At 39.6% G+C, this 25,313-nt stretch overlaps 1 protein-coding gene across 6 annotated transcripts in view; it reads left to right on the forward strand.

The window, feature by feature from the left end:
• Positions 1-25,313, forward strand: part of tafa1 (TAFA chemokine like family member 1) — a 316,569-nt gene that overhangs the window by 285,023 nt on the left and 6,233 nt on the right. The window contains exons 4-6 of one of the 6 annotated variants that reach the window (XM_037532281.1): positions 11,401-11,525; positions 13,825-13,872; positions 19,388-20,174. In XM_037532281.1, coding sequence (XP_037388178.1) covers positions 11,401-11,525; positions 13,825-13,872; positions 19,388-19,666 — 452 coding nt within the window. In that variant the 3' untranslated portion in view covers positions 19,667-20,174. Of the gene's footprint in view, positions 1-11,400; positions 11,526-13,797; positions 13,873-19,387; positions 20,179-25,313 lie in introns of those variants that run through there. The other 5 variants (XM_037532282.1, XM_037532283.1, XM_017711461.2 and 2 more) reach the window with 5 other exon arrangements.

Consider the following 25,313-nt stretch of genomic DNA (forward strand, 5'->3'; position numbering starts at 1 on the left):
TATCCAGACTGCTGTTTAAAGTGTTTGCCTATATACTTATCTCAAAGATGCTGTCATTTTCAATTGACCTTTCATTTGTTGGCCCAAACTGTGGAAGTATCTTTATTCCATGTTTGGTAATAGACCAGAAATTGTACCACCTGTGACAAAAGTAATTATAGACTCTTTACTTGGGCGTTAGTTAATACTGTGATATTCAGGCAAAACCCAAACCCTAAACTTCCAACTTAAAAACTCTGAAAATCTCGTACACAGATGCAAACCCCTCTTACCCTCTGGAAAAGGCCTTCGTTGTTCTGAAACTCTTCCTTTATGATAAACATGAATGTTCACTACATCTTGAAATGTTTGAACCCAATGGCACTCCACTGTTTTATCCACTGCAGATATCATTTTTGGGCTGCAGTTGGGCTTTGAAAAGCTCCCGTCTTCATTTATTGGCTTCAGATGGCAAGATAGTTTCCGGACAACCAAATGCAAAAATTATCACAAAACATCCTTTTTTTATAACCCTCTGAAAATAACCCGATGAAATTACCACCCCTCCTGTTACTTCTCGCATATAATTTTTCATCCTAACTCTGCAAATCTCTTGGACACCCCTGCTTCCAATCATACATGACATTGGTTTTTGCTCTTCATATTTTGGCTGTGCAAATCTGTTCCATCCTCTCAAGACCCTTTAATTCCTGATTTATTAACGGCCTCAAAAAAGCTTGGTTTCTGCACGTTCTTATCTTCTGCTGTTCTTCTTTGGAGGTTCGCCCTTGATCCCAAAGGTTCTAAATTTTCAGGGACTTTCCACTGCTAAAGCCCCATAACATACAAGAACCAAGGCCTATCCTTTGTGAGAGGATTAGTATGCTTGTATTAATCAGCTTTGTCAATTATAATTTGTTTAATAATCAAGTTAGTAATTAAAATAGAACATTTTATATTTCCACAAATGTCAGAATTTTGTGTGCCTCTATTATAGTTTGGGACAGAATTTTGTAAGGATGTAGTGAAATTGAGATAGAATTGTGTCAGGATATAGTTGGATTCAGAGAGAATGTTGCTGGCTAAAGTCAGATTAAACAGAATTTCACTGGGCTGCAGTCAGATTGCTACAGAATTTTGTCTGATTAAAGTGGGGTTGGCTCAAAATCTTGTCTGACTATGGTTGAATTCAGACAGAGTTTCGGAATTTTGTTCAGTTACAGTTGGGTTGGAGTAGAATTTTGTCATTTTACAATTGGTTTGGAAATGAGTTTTGTAAGGTTACAGTTGGCTTGGGAATGAGTTTTGTAAGGTTACAGTTGGTTTGGGAATGAGTTTTGTCTTGCTACAGTTGGTTTGGGAATGAGTTTTGTCTGGCTACAGTTGGGTTAGGACTGAACTTTGTCATGCTACAGTTGGGATTGGACATAATGTTGATAGGCTATAGTTGGTTTGGGACAGAATTTTGTTAGGCTGCAGTTGGTTTGGGACAGAATTTTGTTAGGCTACAGTTGGTTTGGGACAGAATTTTGTTAGGCTACAGTTGGTTTGGGACAGAATTTTGTTAGGCTGCAGTTGGCTTGAAACAACATTTTATCTGACTACTGTCAGGCTCAGATAGAGTTTTGTCAGGCACGCAGAATTTTGTCAAGCTATTTTCAGTCAGGATTGCATTCAGGTTTAGACAGAATTTTGTCAGGCTGTGGTCAGATTCCGACTTAATTTTGCAGTTTCAGATAGAATTGTGTTGGAATTTTTGTTGAGCTGCAGTTAAGTTACATTTTTGGCTCTTATTCAAAATTTTGTGTTTAAACCTCAATTGCTAAAATGAATTGCCCCGCACCGCTCAATACACATTCCTGCCCCCATCCCAATAAAACTCAGATTAAATCAAATATAAAGGACGATTTGATACCATTTTGTAGCATCACCTGAGCCTAGCAGAATAGCTACGCCAAGCATTGCACAACTCTTCTCAGATCAGCAGAAAAGCTGAAACCTCAACCAGCATGGTGCCCACAAAGTCTGCTGACCTGGTCATGGAGGCCTAAAGCCTTGTGGGTCCCTGCCTGCTTCGATAATCCACTTTCCCCTTTCTCTCCATGGGACAATGACACTGTGGAGACGAGGATGGCCTAGAGTTGCTGATGTTATGACTTCGCTGTGGCGGGGGAGCAAGAGGGGGGTCTGACGGCCAAGGGACAGCAGCCCACCTCCAGGCTTCAGGAAGGTCACCTGAAGGGAGTCTGGCCTGAAGCCAGACAGATAACGCTGTCAAAGCGGGAGCATTGACCTTGTGACCGATCTTATGAGCCCAGGCCTGCCCCTCAGAGAGAGAGGGGAGGAGGGAAAGAGAGCGGCAGAGAGAGAAGGCCATCTGTCAGGATAGGTCAAAAGCTGTTGCCTCAGAACACAGAAACATTTGTCTCACTTTGACTCTGCTGCATCCTCAGATTCACAGATCAGACTGTGGAACAAGTTTGCTGGATAAGATTTACAGAATGTTGGAGGTTTTTGCCTAGATGGACACTCGGTTGGAGTGTGAGTAGTGTGAGCCTGCGTCAATCAAATTCAGGTGCCAGGCCATTCTTAATGGGCACAGTTAACGAAAGCATTTGCTTTTTTTCCCTCCCTTTTCTCCTGTTTTGTCAAAAAAAGACCAAAACTCAACCAACCACAGAAAAGTGACACTCACAGGATGGTGCGAAGAATCCCCTTGACGTTTGCACCCAAGTGAATCCCAGAAATTACCAGTGGAGTTCAGTTTTAGTAGTGCATGATCTTCTTTTGATTAGAGGAAATCTGGACTTGTTTTTGTTCATTTGTGACAGGTTAACTTCTCAGTGTCTGATTATCTGTACCTCTAAAGAAAGGGATACACTACATGACTTTTACCCAGATTTTAGCTCTGATTCTCAGTCTAGCTGAGCCTGTGCTAGTTTTCTGTAGTTTGCAGATCTTTGGGTCAGTCAGAGTCGACAGTTGGAGAGAGTCGAGCCACGTGTGAAGGACGCAGACTCCAATTTTTGGCCTACCGATTGCGTTTCAGACCAGTTTATCAAACATGCTTTTTACTCTGAGTGTAATCTTGTAGTGTAAACTGGTCAACGACTCAATCTGAACAGATTCCTGGACCAGCCAGTGAAAACTGAGAGCACGAAAGAAGAAAATACAGCAAATAAACAAAGAACAAATGACAAAAAGTCACTCACGTGTGGGGCAAAGCTGTTTAATGAGCTGAGTTTAAAGCACAAAACAATCGAGTCTATATACATTTAAAGCTCTAAAAATACCAAACTGATCACATTTCTAAATCCATGGGCCACTTAAACATGTTTACCTGCTGCTTCTTTACTGCGTCAGCGCAAACTATAGAGAAAGCAGCGGCAGCAACAGCTTTCCCTTTGTTTATTTGCATTCATTGTGAGTTTGCATGAGTTCAGTTCGGTTCAGCAACAGCTTAACAGCTCAAGTTTACGAAGACTTCTGTTACATCCCATATGAAAGGATGAAACTGCTCCCCTTCTGAATGGGAGTCAGAAGCCATAACAATCTTCTCATAATCCAGTATGATATTTGTATAGCAGGCTTAAACTCAGTGGATACAAACACTTCAGTGCTGCTGCTTCCCCACATGCATCATGGTGCACTTCTTAATGCAATGCAAGTGCAGGCTGCATTCTGAGAGTTGCAGAATGTGATGCTATGGCAACAACCTAGCTAACATGCATTCATCTGGTCAGCTGTCTGATTGGATGATTGGTATAAACATAAGCAGTTGTATGCAGAAATTCTGGCGCCCCGGTCAAACTACATACTGTGGCTATTAGAATAACAGTAGATTGTATTTAGAGATGTAGTCCGTCCTCTATCGCCCCCTTGAGTACTGTATGTTTTGACTACCATTGTAAGGTAAGAATACAAGACTTTGTACAGCAGGACTGTGTGTTAGCAACGTTAGCCGAGAGTTGGCATTTGTGTTCACGAACTTTCACTGAGTATATTTCTAGCTTTATCATTTATCATGTTGTCTTTAGCTCATCATCAATTAGATCCACATTTGTGGCCTACCATGGCTGTGCTTTATCAGGCATTTTCAAGCATGATCACACAGTGATTGAACACAGTGTTTATTGTGAGCTTATGTAAGTACTTTGCACTATGAGCTCTTAATAAAAGGCATAAATAGCTAGACTTACATAGCATCTGTTTTCTAGCTAATACCAAAGGTTTAGCCTTGAAGCTGTTATGTTGCCTTGGCCTGGAAAATTCCTTTAGGTTTTGAGTTTCTTTTTTAATATGAATTTTATGAAACAATTTCATAAAAAGTTTTAATAAAAAATAAAACGCTGGATAAAAAGTTTTGGACCAGATTCCCAACCAGAATGCCCCTGTGCGCATTGTTACCTTGTCATGGCAAATTCAATACATTTTTGCTCTCCATAATTCACCTTAAGACACTGACACTTCTCAGATTTCAGAAAAGATTTAATCTAGTAAAAAAAATATTTACTGCATTCCAGCCCAGAATGCCTGTGTGCACATATTTACCTTGTCATGGCAGATCAGATAAAGTGTTGGCCTCTATGTTGTGTTTTCATTCAGACATTATATGAATTTTTTACATTCTTGACCACATTCCAAACCAACATGCCCCCATCCACGTACTTACCTTGTCATGGCAGTTCAGGCTCTGGGTTTCATATTTATTTTATTTTTGTTTAAAATATTAGCTGATTTCTTTATTGTGTGGGTGTGGCTAAAATGTCAAGCTATTTACCACATTCAGAAACAAAATGCCCCCAAGCACATACTTACCTTGTCAGGTCAAATCCTATTAAGGATTCCATTATTTGCTTAACAGAATGTTTCCTATTGTTATTGTATCTGTCCGGGTTCTGCACCACCTACTGTAGTCAGGAGCATGAAAACCTGCTCACTGATTTATCTAACCAGGGTTGAACCAGTGCTATAAGCAGCTTTTCCTATAAGCAGTAAACCCCAGTCACTTAACTGAGAACGTTTGTTTGCTGCACACATATTTGTCTCGCACAACCCGAACGTGACGTGTAATCAATGCTGCTCCAAACCCTGCAAGCGGCATTTGTCTTCCATGCAAACAACACTTCATCTTTCACACCTCTCTGCTGAGACAGACTTTTAATCTGACTTCTCCTTCTGTCACTCCACCTCTCCTCTATTCCTGCTAGATTGATTTTTATTTTGGTATTACTTTACTGTTTTCTGTTTCAAGTGGACTGAGCATTAACAGGGTTGAATATAAGTGCTGATGGAAGATGGGTTCGTGTTCAGTCCCCGTCTTTCAGTTCTGGAAAACAGCAAATAGGGAACGAACACCTTGTAGCGAAACACAGGCCAGAACTTGTTGCTTTGAGTTAACAAATTGTTTTCTTTTACGGTGCCTTTGGATGGTCGGGAAGTTGGAAAATCACTGTCAGGGGAGTCATCAGCATGACAGTACTTTGATCCCAGAACAATTTTCACATAGACCATTCTACCGAATTGGTTCAAAGTCAGCGTTTAAAACCCTTTTTAGACTCACTTGTCTTGGAGTTTAGACCAAAAACTGATTTACGTGACCCAACACCTTAATTATGTTCATTTATTAAGACAAACAGTTGAAAATTCCACTTTGTCACTAACTAAACAACCATAATGCTACTGAAACTTTACCAAGTGTTTCTGTAGTTCTAGCAAAAAGACTCCAGAGACAAGCGTGAAGAACATTTTAAGCACAATAGGATTGAATAATTTGATAGATAACAACTTTTTGTTAAAGTCCTTGGTGCAGGCCCTGTTGATGGCCCAGGTCTTGGAACGTTTAGACTCACAGATCCTGCCATATAGGGACGGCAGGAGCAGAGCCTACCCTGCTCAGCAACTAAACAACCATGGCACTACTGAAACTTAAACACAGGCCAGAGCTTGTTGCTTCAAGTTAACAAATTGCTTTCTTTTATGGTGCTTTTGGATGGTCGAGAAGTTGGAAAATCACTGTCAGGGGAGTCATCAGCAACTTAATTTACAGGAAGTTGATCACTGAACAATTTTCATATAAACCATTCTACTGAATTGGTTCAAAGTCTAGTTATAAACCCATTTTAGACTTACTTGTCTGGGACTTTAGACCAAAACTTGATTTAAGTGACCCAGCACCTTAATTATGTTTATGAAGACAAATGATTGAACATTCCGCTTTGTCACTAACAGATGTCACTAGCAGATGTGTAAGCAGAGTCATTTTAAAGAGTGTAAGCTTGTGAGTGGTCAGAGTATTGAGTGATATAGAGTTGAATTCTCCTTGGCAGAAATTGCACTAAAGCTTTCATTGACTATTTTGGTAATGACAATTTTAGCTAAATTTAAAGAGAACTCGGAAACGACCAGACACAGCACAGCTTTGAACAGTTGAACACATAAAATCAAAGCCTTTTTTTATTAAAGCTCAAAACTGTGTTTCAGTAGTGACAATTCTTAATGTTCTTCACTGATTTTCAGACTTTGGGCCAGAACAATGGGTTCTAACTACTCATCATGTGGCCATGAGGGACAGGGATGCAGCCTCACTGTCACGATTGGCCCCTCCCAGTCCTGTCCATGTGCGTTTGTTTTGGTTTAGCCCCCTCATTTCGTGACTCAATCCGTGTTGGCTCTATGAGACTGGACCGTCTTGACTATGACCCTTGACTTTGACACTCACTTGCTGTTCTAAAACTCCTTCTGTATCGGGAGTGACTCGAAAACATGAGACAGCAATTTTTGCATAAGGATTTTTATGTAAATATGAAACTTGTTACAAATCTAAATCTTTCAACTTCACTTTAACAGCAATACTCTGTAAACTTAGTGGAATAAAGGGATATTGATATTTTTTTAATACCTCTCCTCAAACACTGAGGGAGACAAGATCTTAATTATATTTATTTTATTAAAACAAATGATTGAATATTCCATTTTGTCACTAAATATGCTGAAACTTTACCAAATGTTTCTATGGTGACTGTTTCAGTAGTGATGATTTTATCTAAATTAGAGCAGAATATAAAATCACTAGCTACTACATGAAAAGCTACCACAGCTTTGAACATCTGAACACATAAAAACATTTTCCATTAAAACTCAAAAAAACTTGCACACACATTTTTCAGTAGTGATAATTCCTCAAGTTCCACACTGATTTTCAGACTTTGGGACAAAACAGTGGGATCTAACTGTTCACCATGTGGCCGTTGACTATTTCAGTAATGAGAGTTTTAGCTAAAATTAACTTAAAAAACGCTAACCAGTGCCTAAAAGCGAAAAAAGCTACCACAGCTTTGAACAGTTGAACACATAAAATCATAACATTTTCCATTAAAACGCACACACACGTTTCATCAGTGACAATTCGTAATGTTCCTCACTGTTTTTTAAGCTTTGGGACAAGACAATGGGATCTAACTGCTCACCATGTGGCCATGAGGGACAGGGATGCAGCCTCACTTCCTGCCCTAAAATGCAGGTGTGTGGCTAAAATATGACTCCACCTACAAACTTTAGGAAATTAAGAAAACCGTTAGGAATGATATGGAGAGCGTGAGGTTCATGCTCAGCTATAACCCAATAACAAGTTTTAAATTAGTTCGTATTTTGTCTGTGCCACTAGTAAAGTCAAAGAAGCTGATTCAATTTTGTCAGAATTGCTCACAGAGCCCCCTGGTGGCTTAAGCCCCTGGGCGTGCATCCATAAAACTCCTGGGATGATCCACTTTTTCCCTGGCATAACACAAGGAGAAAGTAACACACAGAGAGAGAGAGAGAGAGAGAGAGAGAGAGAGAGAGAGAGAAAGAGAGAGAGAGAGAGAGAGAGAGAGAGAGGGAGAGAGAGAGAGAGAGAGAGAGAAAAGAGAGAGAGAGAGAGAGAGAGAGAGAGAGAGAGAAAGAGAGAGAGAGAGAGAGAGAGGGTAAGAGAGAGGTGGAGGGAGAGAGAGAGAGAGAGAGAGAGAGAGAGAGAGAGAGAAAAGAGAGAGAGAGAGAGAGATTACTGCCTATCGCTCTGAGTCAAGAGGGAGTTCGGTGTGTAATGAACTTTGGGCTACGGAGCACAGCATCAGTCTACTTCACCTCACTCTGAGCTCATCTGGGACAGCGAGAGAGAACGAGAGAGAGAGTGTGAAAGAGAGAAAGATGAATAATGGCTGAGTGCTGGAGTCTCTGTGGTGGTTATTAAGTCCAGTCCTGGATGGGATGGAGCCATTCTTGTAAGATCTGATGCTGGAGTGGGATTGGTGGGGGAATTGGATGAGGTTTGAGGGGTTATAGGTTTTTACAAAAAGGAAACACCATCAGACAGTCTTGACAACCTCCCATAAAAAGTATACCAGCCATCAAGTGTTTGGGGATCGACTGTATAGCCAAAAGTTTGTAGACACCTGCTCATCCAGCGTTTCCTGTAAAATCAAAGATATTATGAGGGATTCCGTCCCTCTTTGCTGCAGTAGCAGCCTCTACTCTTCTGGGAAGCCTTTACACTAGATGTTGGCACATTGCCGTGAGGATTGGATTCCATTCAGCCACAAGAATATTAGTGAGGTTAGGCACTGATGTTGGGTTATTAGCTCTGAATAACTCCCTCATCCCAAAGGCGCTAGATGGAGCTCCATAACTCCAGTGAACGCAACCCCACTGCTCGACAGCCCAATGCTGAGGAGACTTAATATCCCTCTATTTGGTGCTTGGCACTGGGCATGGTGACATTAGGTCCAAGTCATCCCATTCTATTGGTCACTGTTTTTCTACAGAGATTACACAAGCAACACAATGCCTGTTAAACAAAGAGAAATGCATTGCCGCAAAATGTTAATTATTTAAAGTTCTGTGTACTTTAATTATATTTTACAAGACATTATTTTTGCAAGGGTTTATATTTGGTGGTCGCAAAAAGTTTTCCCAGTAAAATAACAGTATTTACCAGTTAACGGAAACCCTGTCATTAATATAGTGGAAGGGGGCCAAAGATACACATAGCCTCAGACCACAGAATGCATTAATAGAACATTGACAAGACCCTCCTGATGGCTATACTCATCAAGACTACACACTGTAAACACAGAAACCTCATTTGGAAACTCTTAGGCAATGACAAACACAGTATGGAGTACCTTACTGTACACTGAGTCTGCATTCCTGTGTTTCTTATTGCCTATTTAGCCAATGATGTGCTATATTATGTCTTCTTGGCCATGGAGGTGTTCCATTCATGAGCATTTTTTTTCCATAGTGTAAAAATATAGCTGAAATGATTCTTCTGAATGATCTCTCCACACAATCCATGTGAAGTGTGTTTATCTTTGAAACAAGAGCTTTGAGAGGCTTAGCAATAGCACAAAGCCTTGAGGAGAATCAATTCTGCAGCAGATTCTCTATCTGGTTGACTGTTTATTTGTTTGTTTGATTTTTTTTTTTTCTCTGTCTACAACTATGCCTCACTAAAAGTGGCAGTCAACCCATTTACCCAAACACGTCTTTACGTGTGCACACAAGCACCATACACTCTGCTAGCTTTTACTACCACACTTATGGGGTTTCTAATATTATGTTAGTGCTAAACTAATGCTCGGCTCACCCAAGGTGTACATTAATACCATGTGTAAATGGGGCTTATATGGCTTGCTATTAGAACCTGAGAGGCATTTATTGACACATGCACAGATGAAATGTAGCACTTCTTTGAAATTATACTTGATCGCTCCTCTTCATTTATAAGATAAGCATCAAAAAGCCTCTTTCCAGAGGAGAGCACCGCTGATTGTGGTGCCCTTCACTAGTAGGACCAATGATGAAATGCAATGAAAGATAAAACTCTTTGCAGTCCTCCAGACACTCACAATGCACACAAACTCTCACGCATACATCAAACTGCTGATTGGAACAATTTGGAACTCGAAAGGCGTATTTATTTTTCGTGCCTCAGTGGAAGCGTTTTACAAATGCTAACAAGAAACAAGTGGTTTTCATTTGAGGAATGAGGAGCACATCTCTTGGTGGAATTTAATATCAGGACAGATAATGGAGTATCATTGTTTGGGCTCAGCGTAACTGTAAACAATAAAATTCATTTTAAAAATAGGTTTGAATATGGAAAAGCAACAAGAGATACGAATGAACTGTGCACTGGGCTGCATATTTAGAAAGGGTAGTAAACAGTTTTGTGCCACTTGTTGATGATAACAATCTCATTATCCTTTTCAGTTTTAATTAAAGCTTCGTCACAGCAGTATAAGTCAGACAATAACACCAAAAGGCTTTGTTCAGAAATCCTGTCTAGGATACTGCCTTGCAGCGCTGGCCATTTTCATTGTCGTTATTCTCCTAAACAGTGTGTAGTTTGATATACTGATGTCGTTCATAAAGTCTTGCTCAGCAGAGACTGATTCAGCTCACGCATTTTTAGGCATCCATTCATCAAAAACACATCCGAGGAGACATACTCCGACATACCCGTGTGTTAGACGATAGCAAAAGGTCTGGGGCAGGGCTTCAGTCAGTCACATCAATGAGTGCATTTACATGCTTCAATAATCTGATCATAACTGGATTTCTGCAGTTATCTGGTTATTCAGATGGTCATGTATATGTACACTCTGATTTCTTCGATCGGAGTTAGGTCTAGAAATCTGATTAAGAAATATGATAAATAGAGCCGGATTTTCGCTCAGTAATCAGATTTCTCAGGGCTTGTGATTCTTACTCTGATTTCTTTCTGATATCTCAGTCTGCGCATGTGTGAGACAGTCCGCGGTACTGGAAATAAGTGAGCAGCGCTGCTGAGAGATGCAGCTACACACTTTTGGAGTGAGGCTGAAACCAACTCCAAACTTGACAAAATGAAGAGTTTAAATGTTCTTCATCTTCTATTTTCTTCTAAAGTGGAGTCATGCAATTATGACATATGGGGGTGCTGCAGCCCCCTCAGGACCCCCATTTGCGGCAAGTGCTTTTTGTACCTGATTCATAAACTGAGAAGCTGTTGCCCATTCACGCTTTTCATGGCATATCTCACTATGTGCATCCCAGTGAAACGCTGTTTGAGAGCTGCAAGTGTGGACGAGGCAAAGTCCGAACATCAGCTGTAAAGATTGTCTAGTAACATACTGAGTGTCCTTAATGAATCTGACATGTAGTTTACAGCACTAATATGGAGGCTATTAGCTTCCAATACTGGTTAATTACATTAGCCTTGTAGCTCCGGTTTAAACCTAAAGAACCTCCACACTCCAAACATGTCTCAGCTACATTTGAAGAAAACAGCAGAATCAGATTTTTTTTCCAGCTGTATATAATAAAGTGGACACCTCTGTGCATGTGTGTGCATGTGTGTGTGTGTGTGTGTGTGTGTGTATGTGTGTGTGTGTTCTGCAGCCTCCATCGTGATCGGGAAGTGGTGGTGTGAGATGGAGCCATGTTTGGAAGGAGAAGAGTGTAAGACGCTGCCAGATAATTCAGGCTGGATGTGCTCCTCTGGAAACAAGATCAAGACCACCAGGGTGAGAGAAACAAACACATATGTCCACATACGTACACATACACACACCAGTGTAAGCATACACTGCATATTCATCTACATAAATACATACACATAAAACTGTACCTGGACGTTACAAGCAGTAAAGAAGGATGTTGTGTATTACAGAGCTGTAGTAGAGTAACACGGTGTCTGACAGAGGAGTGTTCAGCACAGACAAGCCTGTTCAGATACCTTTTCTAAATGAAGTGTGGCACCTGCTTTACATCAGATGTAAAATAAAAAGGGGAAAATGAGCTTAAGATCCAAAAATATTATTCGGTTATCATAAAAAAGCATGCAGCTTTGTAAATAAGGGAAGAAATTAAAGAAGAAAGAAAGAAAAGCACAGAAGGACAGAAGAAGAAAGAAAGAAAGAAAGAAAGAAAGAAAGAAAGAAAGAAAGAAAGAAAGAAAGAAAGAAAGAAAGAAAGAAAGAAAAGGAAAGGGAGGAAAGTGAGAAAAGAATGAAAAAAGAAAAGAACAAGAAAGAAAGTCAAAAAAGGTCCAAAAAAAGAAAGATACAAAGAAAGTCACAGAAAGAAAGAAAGAAAGAAAGAAAGAAAGAAAGAAAGAAAGAAAGAAAGAAAGAAAGAAAGAAAAGCACAGAAGGACAGAAAAAAGAAAGAAAGAAAAGTGGAAAAGAGAAAAGAAAGTAAGAATTAAAGATAGTAGCAAAGAAAGATAAAGAAAGAAAAAAGGAAGCAAGGAAAGAAAAGAAATGGAAGAAAGAGAAAAAAGAAAAGAAAAAAGTCACAAACAGTCAGAAAAAGAAAGAATGTAAAGAACGAAAGCAAGACAGACAGACAAAAGGAATGAAAGAGGGGTCAGTCATGGTAGTCCTCCTGCCCTGCTGTTTGCTGCTGTGCTAAACCTGCCACTCGCTCTGCTAAAGTAAGCTGACTCTCTGGAGGTTCTCAGCAGTTCCTCAGGTAAGATTCATCCTGTCTAACTTTCCCAGGGTACATTTCTCTTCCATGGCTAGAAGAAAACAGAGCCAACCTGATGTGAACATTTTGTTGATGATATAAAATAAATTTGAAGGGGCTAAAAACCAAAATCAAAGTTGACATTGCACGTATCGGTTTTACAGCAACTTTTTCAGAAAAGATCCCTGGCACAGAGGACTGAATGACTGGTTTAACCAAAGCTCATTTTCATAGCCAGGGCATATCTACACTTTCCAGAAGGCCTCAGGAAACTGGTCCCACTCATTGTAAATCAAAACCCGATGGGCTGATTTCATTGTCAGTTCCTAAATATGTTGGTGGTTAATCTAATGTCTTAGGCCATCTGTCTAGCTCCTGAAGTCCTCACCAATTGGAGAGATTGTATTTACCTAGATAATATCAGTGAAATCCCAATTTGACAATTTCCAAATTTCAAAATGCAGCCATTTGGTTGCCAACAAAATAAGAGCATGCAATACTCAAAGAGTTTAACAAACATGATGATTATTTTAAATCGAAATGAACTGAAAATGAATGCATTTTCAGTTTCCTTAAAAGCATTAGGCCTTTATTTAACCCTGGAGGCAAAGAAGGCCCTGAAGGTTCCCCTCTGAAGCAGGTAAATTATTAAAGCTCAGTTTTTTCAGCGTAGTTTGTTGGTTAATCTGACTTTATTCAACTAATCTGAATGCTGTTGTGTTGTATAGTGATTTATGAACCACCTACTGTTTTGGGGTCTGAAATGCCCACGTAGAGACAATTTTCTAGCTTTTTACTCCATTTGTATGATGGAATAGAATTTATTTTCCCAGATCAAATTTTGGCTAATAATTGGCAAATCACCCGTTTGATATTATTGGGGAATTTCTAATATTTGCAATCAAGTTGGCAGCCCCTTTAAAGAGACATATATCAGTGCTTTATTAGTTCTGTTGGTTTTACTGTGCGAACAATATGTTGGTTGGGCCCTATGGAACTACAGTCACTGCTGCAGTTGGGAACAAGAGGGAATAATCAACAAGAAGGAAAGAAGAGTCATGAAGCAGGACTTGGATGGCGAACTCCACTTCAGCAAGTTCCAAAGTAAACCTGCTTTTTCTGGTAGTGTCACTCTTTCAATTCAATACCAAGCCCTTCATGGCGTAATTCATGTCAGAGTGGGGAAAATGAATGAACCCTGCACTCCCGTGGCCCCCAGGACTGGAGATTGCTCCACACTTTCTTACCGTGTAAATAAGTAGCGAAGAACGAGCTCTGAATGAACATGAACACCTGCTGTGTTTTCTCTCGTGCCTCCTTTCACAGAACACACAGCCATATTCTCCTTTTTAGCTCGTGAGGACAGCTGCGGAGGCACCGGTGCACGTCTCTCTGCTCCAGGTTAGTGCTCGTCTCTGGATTTTTAGAACCACTACACAATGTGAGGCTGACTGCTTATTTAGGTCCACCTCTCATTAACCCCAATACTCTATAGAAAGAATAGTTACAGACCCACCCTGTGAGCTTGTGTGTGGTTTTGCGTGTGTCTGTGTTTGTTTTCATGCATTTTCAAGGAAAAAATTGGCAACAAAAGCAGAGGTAATGTACAATGACCAATAAAATGGGCCTAATTTAAGTCTTATAACAAAACGATTATTATTATAGTAATAATAATAATAATTATTATTATTGTGTAGTTACATATGTATTACACATATATAACACATTTTTATTATTGTTGTATATGGATGAATATGTAAGCTTCTATAGATATAATACGTGTTACACATTCTTCTTATATGTCAACACTGTTGGAACAAAACCAGGTCTTTCCAAAAAGGTTACTTTGGGGGGTAAAAAACATTCTTAACTTTCAATGGAAATGAATAGAGATGGAAAGTTTAATGGAGGTTAATGGGAACTATTTATTCCAAGTCGTTTTGGAGCACCATTAAATTAAAGGGCTTACAAACTAAACGGTGCTTTCAGATTGTGTCAAAAAAAAAAAAGACAAAAAATAGAGATACAAGGTACTTACATATAAATAATACATATTGCTGTGGCTGGAAAACTTGTATCTCCAAAATGACAAAGTTACAGGAGAAGGAAAAAATCTACTTTACTCTTAATGCAAGTCAATGGATCCCGAGTCATTTTGGGCAGTTTCTTTTGGTCTGTTCATCATGAGACTTACACACAATGTAAAGGACAAGAGCAATTTTCAAATGATGTAAAAAACTGAGAATCAACAAAAATTGAGATGCGAGCTTTTGTTCCGACGGCAGTGACATGTTTTTTTATAAAAATTATATATGAGTACTTACATATACATTATACATGTGGGACATAGATCCCCACTTCTTTTTTATGAAAATAAACCAGTGTGTACACGTAAAAACTTGTAAAACAAACATACTGTAGTATAATAGAGTATGTTAATTATTGAACAAAAGCCAGTGTGCTAAGAATCTAAGAGATGTGTTTGCTAACGTTGTTTGTCATGTGCAGCCTAGAGCACAAGCTGTAGGTCTGTGCATTACTATTATTGTAATTTAGGTCACTCACATACATATGCACTCAGGCTCTTTGTGATATATGAAGCGTGGAAAGCTAAAATTGGCATTTTATACATACATATATATATATATATATATATATAAAATGCCTTTCTTTTATAGGCACTTAAGATCACTCCAGCCATTCAGCAGGTAAATGTGCATACAAACTCCAATGTTGTGTAATTTTTTGGGGGGGTAAAAAATTGGGATAAGTACCCTCTGACAGGTTCCAGCTAATAAGGTGAAGATGGATATAGTATAATTAAGCTGGTACATCAATCATAAAAAAATGACATTGGTATGTAAATGGAAGTGACCCATTAAAACCACAGTAAGAATCATTGCTTTCTTTTACAGCCCAGATTCAGATTTGGTTTCTAGGTAACAGGCAACTGCATCAGAGGGGATTAGTTTTCCATGGGGAGCTGAGGTCATGCCAGTTTACCACAGGATGTCTGTAATGTTTAAAATCAATTTGTCCTGTATAGGAAATCTCGGTATAAATGCCGGAGATGGGAGTGGTTACTTGATTCATGCACTGCCTACTCCAGAAAAGAGTAGAAAATGTGCTGAAACATTTGTATTAACCATTGTTTTATTTACCCTCACCATTTACCCTGTTGGCTTAAGTCAATGCAGTGTGTCGTTAGCATCTCCCTTAGCTTGGGAATTCACAGCAAATGGTCAGCTTACCACATAGAAACCCATTTCCAAAAAGGTTGGGACACTGTGCAAAATATAAATAAAAACAAAGTGCAATGATGTGCAAAACATTTAAACCCATCTAAAAATGGCATTCATGATTTCTGAAAAGAATTTCGAAATTTTGATTCATCAGACCACAGGACGCTTTTCCACTTTGCCTCAGTCCATCTCAAATGAGCTGAGGCCCAGAGAAGGCAGCAGTGTTTCTGGAACCTATTAATATATTTTTATATAGTAAAACATTTTTAACTTGCGTTTGTGGATGGAGCGACAAACTGTGTTCACAGAAAGTGGTTTTCAGAAGTGTTTCTGAGTCCATGCACTGATTTCCACTATATAATCATGTCAGTTTTAAATGCAGTGCTGCCTGATGGCCCAGAGATCACAGCCAGTCAACTTTGGCTGTCAACTTTGTCCCTTGCGTACAGAGATTCCTCCAGATTCTCTGAATTTTTAATGATTATTATGTACCATAGATGATGAAGTCCCTAAGTCTTGGCTAATTTACAATGGGAAATGTCTTGAATTGTTGCACTTGGACTTAAGAAAGACTCAGCCTCTCTGGGATGTTGTTTTTGTACATGTTACTAACCTATTGCCAATTAGGTTGCCAATTAGCTTTGAGATGTTCCACCAAGTGTTTTTTTAGCCTAACACAACTTTACCAGTCTTTTGTTGCCCTCATCCCAATGTTTTTGAAATGTGTTGCTTTCATCAATTTCAAAACTGCCATATATTTTTCAAAAACCTGTTAAATTTCTCAGTTTCATCATTTGACATGTTCTCTTTGGTTTTGCACATCATTGCATTCCATTTTATTTACATTCTGCACTACATCCCGGTCTTTTTTGGAAACAGGATTCCAAAATCAACATTTTTTCTGTAACTTTTACTTGTTCAGAGTTGTATTCAACCTACAGCAGTTTAGCCCCACCCATTCACATTGAAATTATAAGGAGTGTTTAAGCCTGGACCATTTTTGAATAAGGTGTAATGCAGGGCAGCCAATCAGAACGGAGCTCCTTAATATGTATGCATTTGTCAGACACTATAGGGTGCTCCAGAGAGAGTCCAAAACGACTGGGATACTATGGGGCTGTGGCATGCGCCCACCCCCTGGGGCCTGAACACACAGCAGCGATGCACCTCAGCGAAGATGTTGGGGAGAGAGCCGCGAGGGTGGAGGAGGCAGAGCGCAAAGCCCGAAGAGCACCAGAGCCCGAGAGGGAACGAGAACTCGCCGCTCCGCCTCACCATTACTACCCCCAGCTGGTAACTTGGGGCCCCTGGCCGCGGAGCTCGGGACTCGCTCTTTCATCTGGTGCCTCTAGTGGTCGGCACCAGCGTCACCCCTCTCCTCCCGCTGTCACTCCCGTGACTCGTGTCTGTTGGGGGAGCTCTGGGTTTTGCACTCCACCTCCTCCACATACGTGGCTCTCTCCCCAGCGTCCTTGCCGAGGTGCGTCGCGGCTGTGTGTTCGGGCCCCCCCTTCCTGCCTGCTCTCTCGGCCATCATCATCTCGGGGCTCGGGGGGCAGAGCGCAAAGCCTGAGCTCCCCCGACGTGAAGGAGTGACGGCAGGAGGAGGAGGACGATGCTGGTGCCAGCTACAAGAGACACCGGAGGAAGGAGCGAGTCTTGAGCTCCAAAGCCCAGGCCCCACCCCCAATACGCAGCAAGGCTGCTACGTTCGACCCAGGTGGCCGAGCTGCCAGCTGGGGGTGATAACGAGGAGGCAGAGCGGCAAGCTCTTGTTCCTTCTCGGCTCTGGTGCTCACACTGCCCTTAATGAGAGCCAGCTGATTCTCATCTGAGCACCTTTAAAAAGAGCTGAGAGGGAACAGAGAGAGAGAGAGAGAGAGAGAGAGAGAGAGAGAGAGAGAATGGGACGAGCAGCAGCAAAAGAAGAGAAGGAAGAGCTGAAAAATTTAGCTTAAGCTACTGAAAATTGGCCAGCTTAATGCACTGTTTGGTTTGGTTTGGTTTGGTTTGTGTGTACTTATTTTGGAGAATAAAGAAAAATGGCTGCTTCATCCTTAAATCCTGCCTCCGGCGTCCTCCTCCCAGGTTTCGGCACCACTGTAGCACCGCATGTGCTACCCCAGGCTCATGGAGGACTCTGAAGTCAGGATATAAAGATGCAGCAGCCATTTTTCTTTATTCTCCAAAATAAACAAACACAACCAACCAACACTAAGGTGGCCACTTTTCAGTGGCTTCAGCTAACCAGCGAGACTTTTCAGTCCTTCTCTTCAGTGGGGCTTTTCAGCTCTGCCATCCTTAGCTGCTGCTCGTCCCTCTCTCGCTCTGCTACCGCTCAGCTCTTTTTAAAGGCACTCATGCTGCCGTGGTCGGCACCAGTGTTGCCCTCCTCCTCCCGCCGTCGCTCCTGTGACTCGCGTCCGTCAGGGGAGCTCTGGGCTTTCCGCTCCGCCCCCTCCACACACGCGGCTCTCTCCCCGTCGTCCTCGCCGAGGTGCGTCACTGCTGAGTGCTCGGGCCCCGCCTTTATGCCGGCTCTCTCGGCCATCATCGTTGGGGCCGGGGGGGCGGGCGCATGCCACAGGGGCTTTTGTTTGAAATGGTTATTTGTGAATGATTAATTCTTATTTATAGAGAAACTGTGCTCTTTTTCTCAAAACACAATGTAATTATGTTTTGAACTCTTCTAAACCCATTCTAGAATTTATAAGAGTGTCCCAGGTACATCTCAGTGAGCATGAACCACTTTATTTAGCCGAAGAGCTAACCAGTCAGCACTGAGTCATAGTCATGCTAGTGTCTAACTTCCCAAAACCGTAGAAAATCGTAAAGATACTGTAAATTTTCATTGATTCTTTTATGACATGCATTCTTTAACTTAAAGGAAGTTTCTGCACTAGAAACATGTTTAACTTGTCATTTTCTCTTGTGGTTTTGGGATTAACAGTAGAAATAAGAAGTGGTCAGGCTCTCCATAACGTGGCCCTGGTGTTAGCGCCATGGAAATTAATGTATGAGTTATCTTAAATGACATTCTACGACATCTGATTTAGCAAAAATGATGTTTCTATTAACAGAAATTAACTTAATTACATAAGTATTAACTCTTATGTATTAGTCCACTTTGCTCTATACTGTGTCTGCAAATATATGATTGATGTGTGTGTGTGTGTGTGTGTGTGTGTGTGTGTGTGTGTGTGTGTGTGTGTGTGCACTCAAAACCCTTGAGTGTGTGACCCCTGTACCTCTCCTGTGTGATGTCATAGCAGAGGTCATTTGGACTGGTCATCTGTCCCAGCAGATACTCTCTAAAGAAGGGCTTCCCACAATCCCGCATCACTAAAACTTGATTTGGAATCCTTTCCCTTTTCTCCTGCCCAAAACCACTGACCAGCCACCCCTGCCCATCACCATTAGCCTAAAATAACAGCGCACAACCCAAAATGCTAAATGCTAAATACTGACCACTCCACCCGCAGGTCCCATTTTGCTCTGATAAAGACAATATATGCTGTAATTGTCTTTTTTAGACGCATGCATGCATGTATGCGCGCACACACACAGATTAAAACCTCTTTTTTTGCCTTTTTTTATAAACTGGCATGTAAAGTTCGGATGCAGAGAGTGCCTGACGCGCTTGTTTTTTCTCTTTTTTTCTTTGTGTCTTTCAGAGAGGGAGCCCTCCTTGCCTGTTTCCCCAGACAAGGCAGGCCTTTTGTTTGAGGGGGGCACACAGTGAGAGAGAGACAGAGAGAGAGAGAGCAAGCGAGAGAGAGAGAGAGAGAGAGAAAGAGAGAGAGAGGCTGGCGACCCTCCAATCACTCCCTACTGCTTTTACCTTCTCTCCTGGCTCACTAGAGCAAAATCAATTACAAACCTTCTTTTCAAGCGACCTTTTTTCCATTTTTGCTGTTGTCTTTTTTTATCCCATGCTCCATTCTTGGGTTTGAATGCAGAGGAGCGGTCGGCTCTCTGCCTCTGATTGCCATTACGTCTACAGATGTTTTTAGACCCGTCCTGAAAATTGGGGGATTTTTTGAAATTTCTTTTTCCCCGCAACGTCAGATGTGGTTTGTGTACATCGGTTTTCTGCAATGGACATCATGCTCTCCAAGGATGTTGAAAAACCGCACTGTTCACATGGCAACAGACTGATCAATGATCAGATACCTACACAGGCCAAGATGCGGAATCTGCAGTCCAGTCTCAACCACGTCAAATGTCTCAAAGCATCCCAACTGTCCTATTCCAAGAAAGTCTTTTCAGAGCAAAAGTGACCTGCAAGTTGATGAGGCTACCATGAAGCTGCTTCACACACTGAAAGTGAAATCATATACAGTTTTGTGCCAATCAGAGACCAACCTTGCGTTTATTTAATTTCCAGTCAACGATTTAATTTTCAGTTTTCTGGATCAAGAAATAAAGCAGAAGACATATATTTCACAGAAAATTCCAATAAGCAATGTGTCCACTTTATTATTTATTATTACTTCCATTTGTTTTTCAGGAGACTTGCCTTCATTGTTTCCACATTTCAAAAGTTCAGTCTTAGAAGTTGGTTTCTTTTCTGCTTCTCACAATCCAAGTAAATTCATTCAGTGATGTTGAGGTCTGGACTACAGAACGTTCGCTTTACTGAAGAACCATCTTTTTTAAGATGATTGACTATTTATGAATTAATACTGTTTTAGAGCAATTCATCCTTAATTATTACATTAACATTACTTTATAAGATACATACAGACTAGTATGTGAATGTGGTTTACAAATGACTTATTTTTGCAGATACTAATCTAAAGTGATGTCACAGTTGTTTGTTCCTGGCTCCACACTCTCCTGTCTCCTCCCTTGTAGCCCTGCTTCATCACTAGCTGTGTATAGTTAATAAATAATCATTTTTACCTGATTTAATAATTATGAAGTAGACACTTATTATTTCCTTGTTAATTAATAGGTTACATGTCTTAAACACTATGAGAACTGTAAACATGTGAACTATTGTTGTCAGAAACAAACCCTTGTGCCTCCAAAATAGTAACTTTGTAAGAGTAGGCAAAAGGCATCTTAACTGGAACCTAAAGATTTTTTTTTGCAAGTTTAAAAAAAAAAGGAAAAAAATGTAACCATTTATAGTGATTTTCATTCTGAAAAAAATTTTCACAATATAAAAAATTTAACAGAATATAGAGAGTAGCTTGAGTTGTCAAATTATTCCAAAAAGTCAAAAACAACAAACATTTTTGAGCAACAATATTATGACGTCTTTTTTGCCATCCGCCTGTAAGTTTTGTTAATATGATTCCACTTCATGCCACTTGGCAGTGGTATCCTACTTCTGACACCAGTTTGGCAGCAGCATAGATGACGACTTGACAAAGGCAATTACAAGAAGTGTTCTTTATTTACACCAATAGAAAAGGTACATGAAAAACAGCAGAACAGTAGGAAAGGCATCCTCTAGTCATAGAACCTCTCTCTGTAGTAGACACAAACCCTCTCTAACCACAACAAGCAACAACAATAAAGGTGCTTTTCACTGGAGCGAGGTGGGTGTAACTCACAGCTCATGGTGTAACAAAAAACAATAACAGTAAATTTCCCTTTCACTGAAGGGATTTGGCTGACACTTATGGTGCAACTTTGCACACTGTGTCCGTAAAGCCCCTCTCTTAGAACTGTGGCAGCTGACACAGTATATCAGTTATAAAAAATTACTTCATAAGTAATTCATAATTAGTTATGAAGGAAGAGCTCATAGATGTTATTGTGACATGGTGTCCTGTTTATCTTATGTTTTAGTTATTTTCGTTCAGTTTTAGGAATGTTAGTTGTGCAAGTATAATATGTTGTATACAATCTCTTTGGAAACATCTGAAAAATGAGTAACATACTTATTTTGACTGGAAATTAAATAGATGAAGAATCATCTCTGGCTTTAGCACATTATACTAAAGGCAAACTGATATTTCATTCTCCAGAGAACATCTGTTTCCTCTCTACTTGTGTTTGTCTCGTCTTTTTTGTCGCCAGTCAATGTCATATTAAATCCTACCTGGCACTTCCACACTTTCTTTAGTCTCTCTGTACATTTCTTCACGTTTAAGGGTCAAACTCTTGATTTGGGCAGATGAGAAAGTGATTCTGCAATCTGGGAGAATTATTGCCGCCACCGCTGCCTGGCAGTCTGTCCTTGTGTCATTTCTTTCAGCCTGATACAGGGCGTGGGGGGATTGCGTTTTAATGTGATCGCTGAATTAGTATGCAAGAGGCACATATGGAACCATCGTCTTTAGGATGAGCTCTAAAGCGGCCATTGTCGCAGCTGGACAGCTCACAGTAGAGAACAGAAACGCTAGAGGACATCCGAACAGATACGCTGTAGAACACTGTTTAACCCAGTTCAATGACTCCACTCACAGTTCAGGGAAAATGAATGGCGACATTTGAATGAACTTTAATGGCATTTGAATTAAGTTCAAATGGCTTCTGTGTTAACTTGAATGGCATTTGATTTAACTTAAATTGAACTTGTGATGAAAGACCTTTGAGCTGACGTAACTGATATGTAAGGTAACAAATTACATTTGCCTTAACAAATGACATTTGCATCAAAACAAATTTGAGTTAAATGATATTTGCATTGCTTCAAAGACAATTGAGGTAACGTTAATTGCATTTGCATTAGCTAAACAGACATTTAAGTTAACTCGAATGGTATTTGTGTTAACAATGTGAATCACATTTGTGTTCATGGAAATTTCAGTGAAAGGAAATGACATTTCTCGTCCTATAATTGTGCAAACAACATTTGTGCAAACCTCTATCAAACACTTTGGTCTATGACATCAAATTTGTGTTAAATCACAAGTGAGTTCATCAAAATTTCCTTTTTTACTTAAAAGGCATTTCAGTGAACTAATATGCCAACATAAATGAAATTTGAGTTGATGTAAAATACATTTTTGTTAAAAGACATCAGACATTTGAGTTAATGCAAATTACATTTGTGTTATTATAAATTTGTTTTGCTTTATATGGCATTTATGTTACCTGAAGTGGCATTTGACCTCAGTGCAATTTGATAAATGTGAATTGTTTTTGGCTGAATTTCAATGACATTTATTAACTTAAATGACATTAATGTTCCATTATATTTGAGTTGACATGGCCAGCGCCCACCAGTGGACCCAAAGTATTACTACACCTAAGAATAGCTCAGCCAGTTGGCAGTGAAGTCCCTGCAGTTACTGAATAATAAGCCTTAGTATGTAATAAGACTGGGATTTTAAGGGGTTAAGTGAAGTGACATTAAACTTCTTTTTCAAAACATAACTCAAAAGTGAAGAAAAGCAAAAAAACATTGGGTAAACCTAATGAAGTAGGTTTATCGGTGGCTGATGTTAGTGAAATCATTTAAATAAATATAGCAAACTAGGTATATAGAGTGTAAGAGAAATAATGGACAGATTTTAACAAACACCTTAGAGACCCTCTGCCTGTAAACTCTGTATGCTAGACACCAGACCCCCTCAGTTACTCACACAGCTCATGAGACTTTATCCTTAAATGCAAGGACATTGAGTTTGCGGTTGAGGCAGCGTAGGACAAACTAAAGACATAAATCAGAATCTCTGCCAGTAAACATGTTTGTAAAATACTCGCCTCATTTGTCTGTCGCTGAAGTGATAAAAGCAAAAAAAGCATTTTGAAGTGCCAGAGACAGAGAGCGCTTACCTTCCTGCTTCTGACTAGCAAGACTTTGTCAAAACTCATCATCCAGCAAGCCAGGAAAAAGATCCTATTGGTTGTTTCATCTCAAACCAAGGAAGCGAGAATCTGCCATATCGATGGCAACCACTTGAGGAGAACGTGAAGGAAAAAGAGAAGGCTTTTTCAGTGGAAGTGCCCTTTAACACGGGCAGGCAGCAGAAAGCAGACACACTGGCATTCAGCCGTCCCTAAGAGTTTTCCACAAAGAGCGTTTCTGACACATCCGACAGCCGTTTAAGACTTTTTCCTTGGAAATAAAGTCGCGCAGTTGTCGGAGAAATCTCTTTATTTTATCTTCCTCGCCTCACTATACTGTAATGAAAACTGATAATGGTACATGATAGTAATGAGAGCAATACTTTCATATCCAAGGCTGCAAAGTGTATCAACAGAAACTGTAACTCTTACAGTGATTTATTTTTTTTTTTTTACAGTTATTCCAACCTGGGTCAACTTTTACTTTAACAGCTATTATTTAGAGTTACATTAAACTGCTTAAAATTTAACCTTTACAGTAAATATTTAGAGTTATATTAACCTGTTTCAACTTTAACCTTTACAGTACATATTTAGAGTTATTTTAACTGGTTTAAAGTTTTACCTTTACAGTAAATATTAAGTTATATTAACCTGTTTCAACTATAAACTTTAGCTATTTTAGGGATATATTAGCCTGTTTCAACTTAAATCCTTGCAATTATTATTTAGCATTGTTTTGATGGGTCAACTTTAAACCTTATAATTGTTAGTTATTCTAATCTGGATCAACTTTAGAGTTATTATTAAAACTATTTCTACCTGGGTCAACTTTAACCCCTAAAGTCAATTTGTAGAGTTATCTTATCCTTGGTCAGCTTTAGAGTTATTACTCAGAGTTGTTTTAACCTGGGTCAGCTTTAGAGTTATTACTCAGAGTTGTTTTAACCTGGGTCAGCTTTAGAGTTATTACTCAGAGTTCTTTTAACCTGGGTCAGCTTTAGAGTTATTACTCAGAGTTGTTTTAACCTGGGTCAGCTTTAGAGTTATTACTCAGAGTTGTTTTAACCTGGGTCAGCTTTAGAGTTATTACTCAGAGTTGTTTTAACCTGGGTCAGCTTTAGTCATTTTTCAGAGTTGTCTTAGCCAGGGTCAGCTTTAGTCATTTTTCAGAGTTGTCTTAGCCAGGGTCAGCTTTTTAACGTTATTACTCAGAGTTGTTTTAACCTGGCTCAGCTTTAGAGTCAGATATTTAGAGATATTTTTATCTGGGTCAATTTTAAACCTTAGTGCTATTATTTAGAGTAATTTAACATGCGCCAACTTTATTGCATTTGAGTTATTATTTAGTGATATTTGAACAGTCCATTTTAGAATTAATATTTAGAGTTGTTTTAACCTGGGTCAGTTTTAGCCCTTAGATTATTTATTTAGAATTATCTTTAAGGCTTAGAGATATTATTTAGACTTGTTTTAACCTGGGTCAACTTTTGAATTTTTGTTAAAGATCTTTTCATTTGGGGCAACTTTAACCATTAAAGTAATTATTTAAAGTTGTTTTAATCTGAAAATTGGACCTGAACAAAACAGACATTGTCATTTTTTGATTTACTTAATTTACCTACTAATAAAGTATGTGGGACTCATTAAATATTATAAACGTAAATATATGTTTAGTTGTGTAATGAATTGCATTTACAGTTTGTTTTGACAGGATTGAGACTGCACTTCCAACTTTTCTGTTGGGTTGTTTTCAATGTCAAATGTATGTCAAAAACGGTTGTTCTCCGAAAGTGTAGAATCTGTTTCAGTAGAATTTCTCCAGGTCTTTCAGTTAGCTGCATGTGAGAC

Source organism: Pygocentrus nattereri, chromosome 21 (assembly GCF_015220715.1).
Source record: "Pygocentrus nattereri isolate fPygNat1 chromosome 21, fPygNat1.pri, whole genome shotgun sequence".
NCBI classification, from domain to species: domain Eukaryota; kingdom Metazoa; phylum Chordata; class Actinopteri; order Characiformes; family Serrasalmidae; genus Pygocentrus; species Pygocentrus nattereri.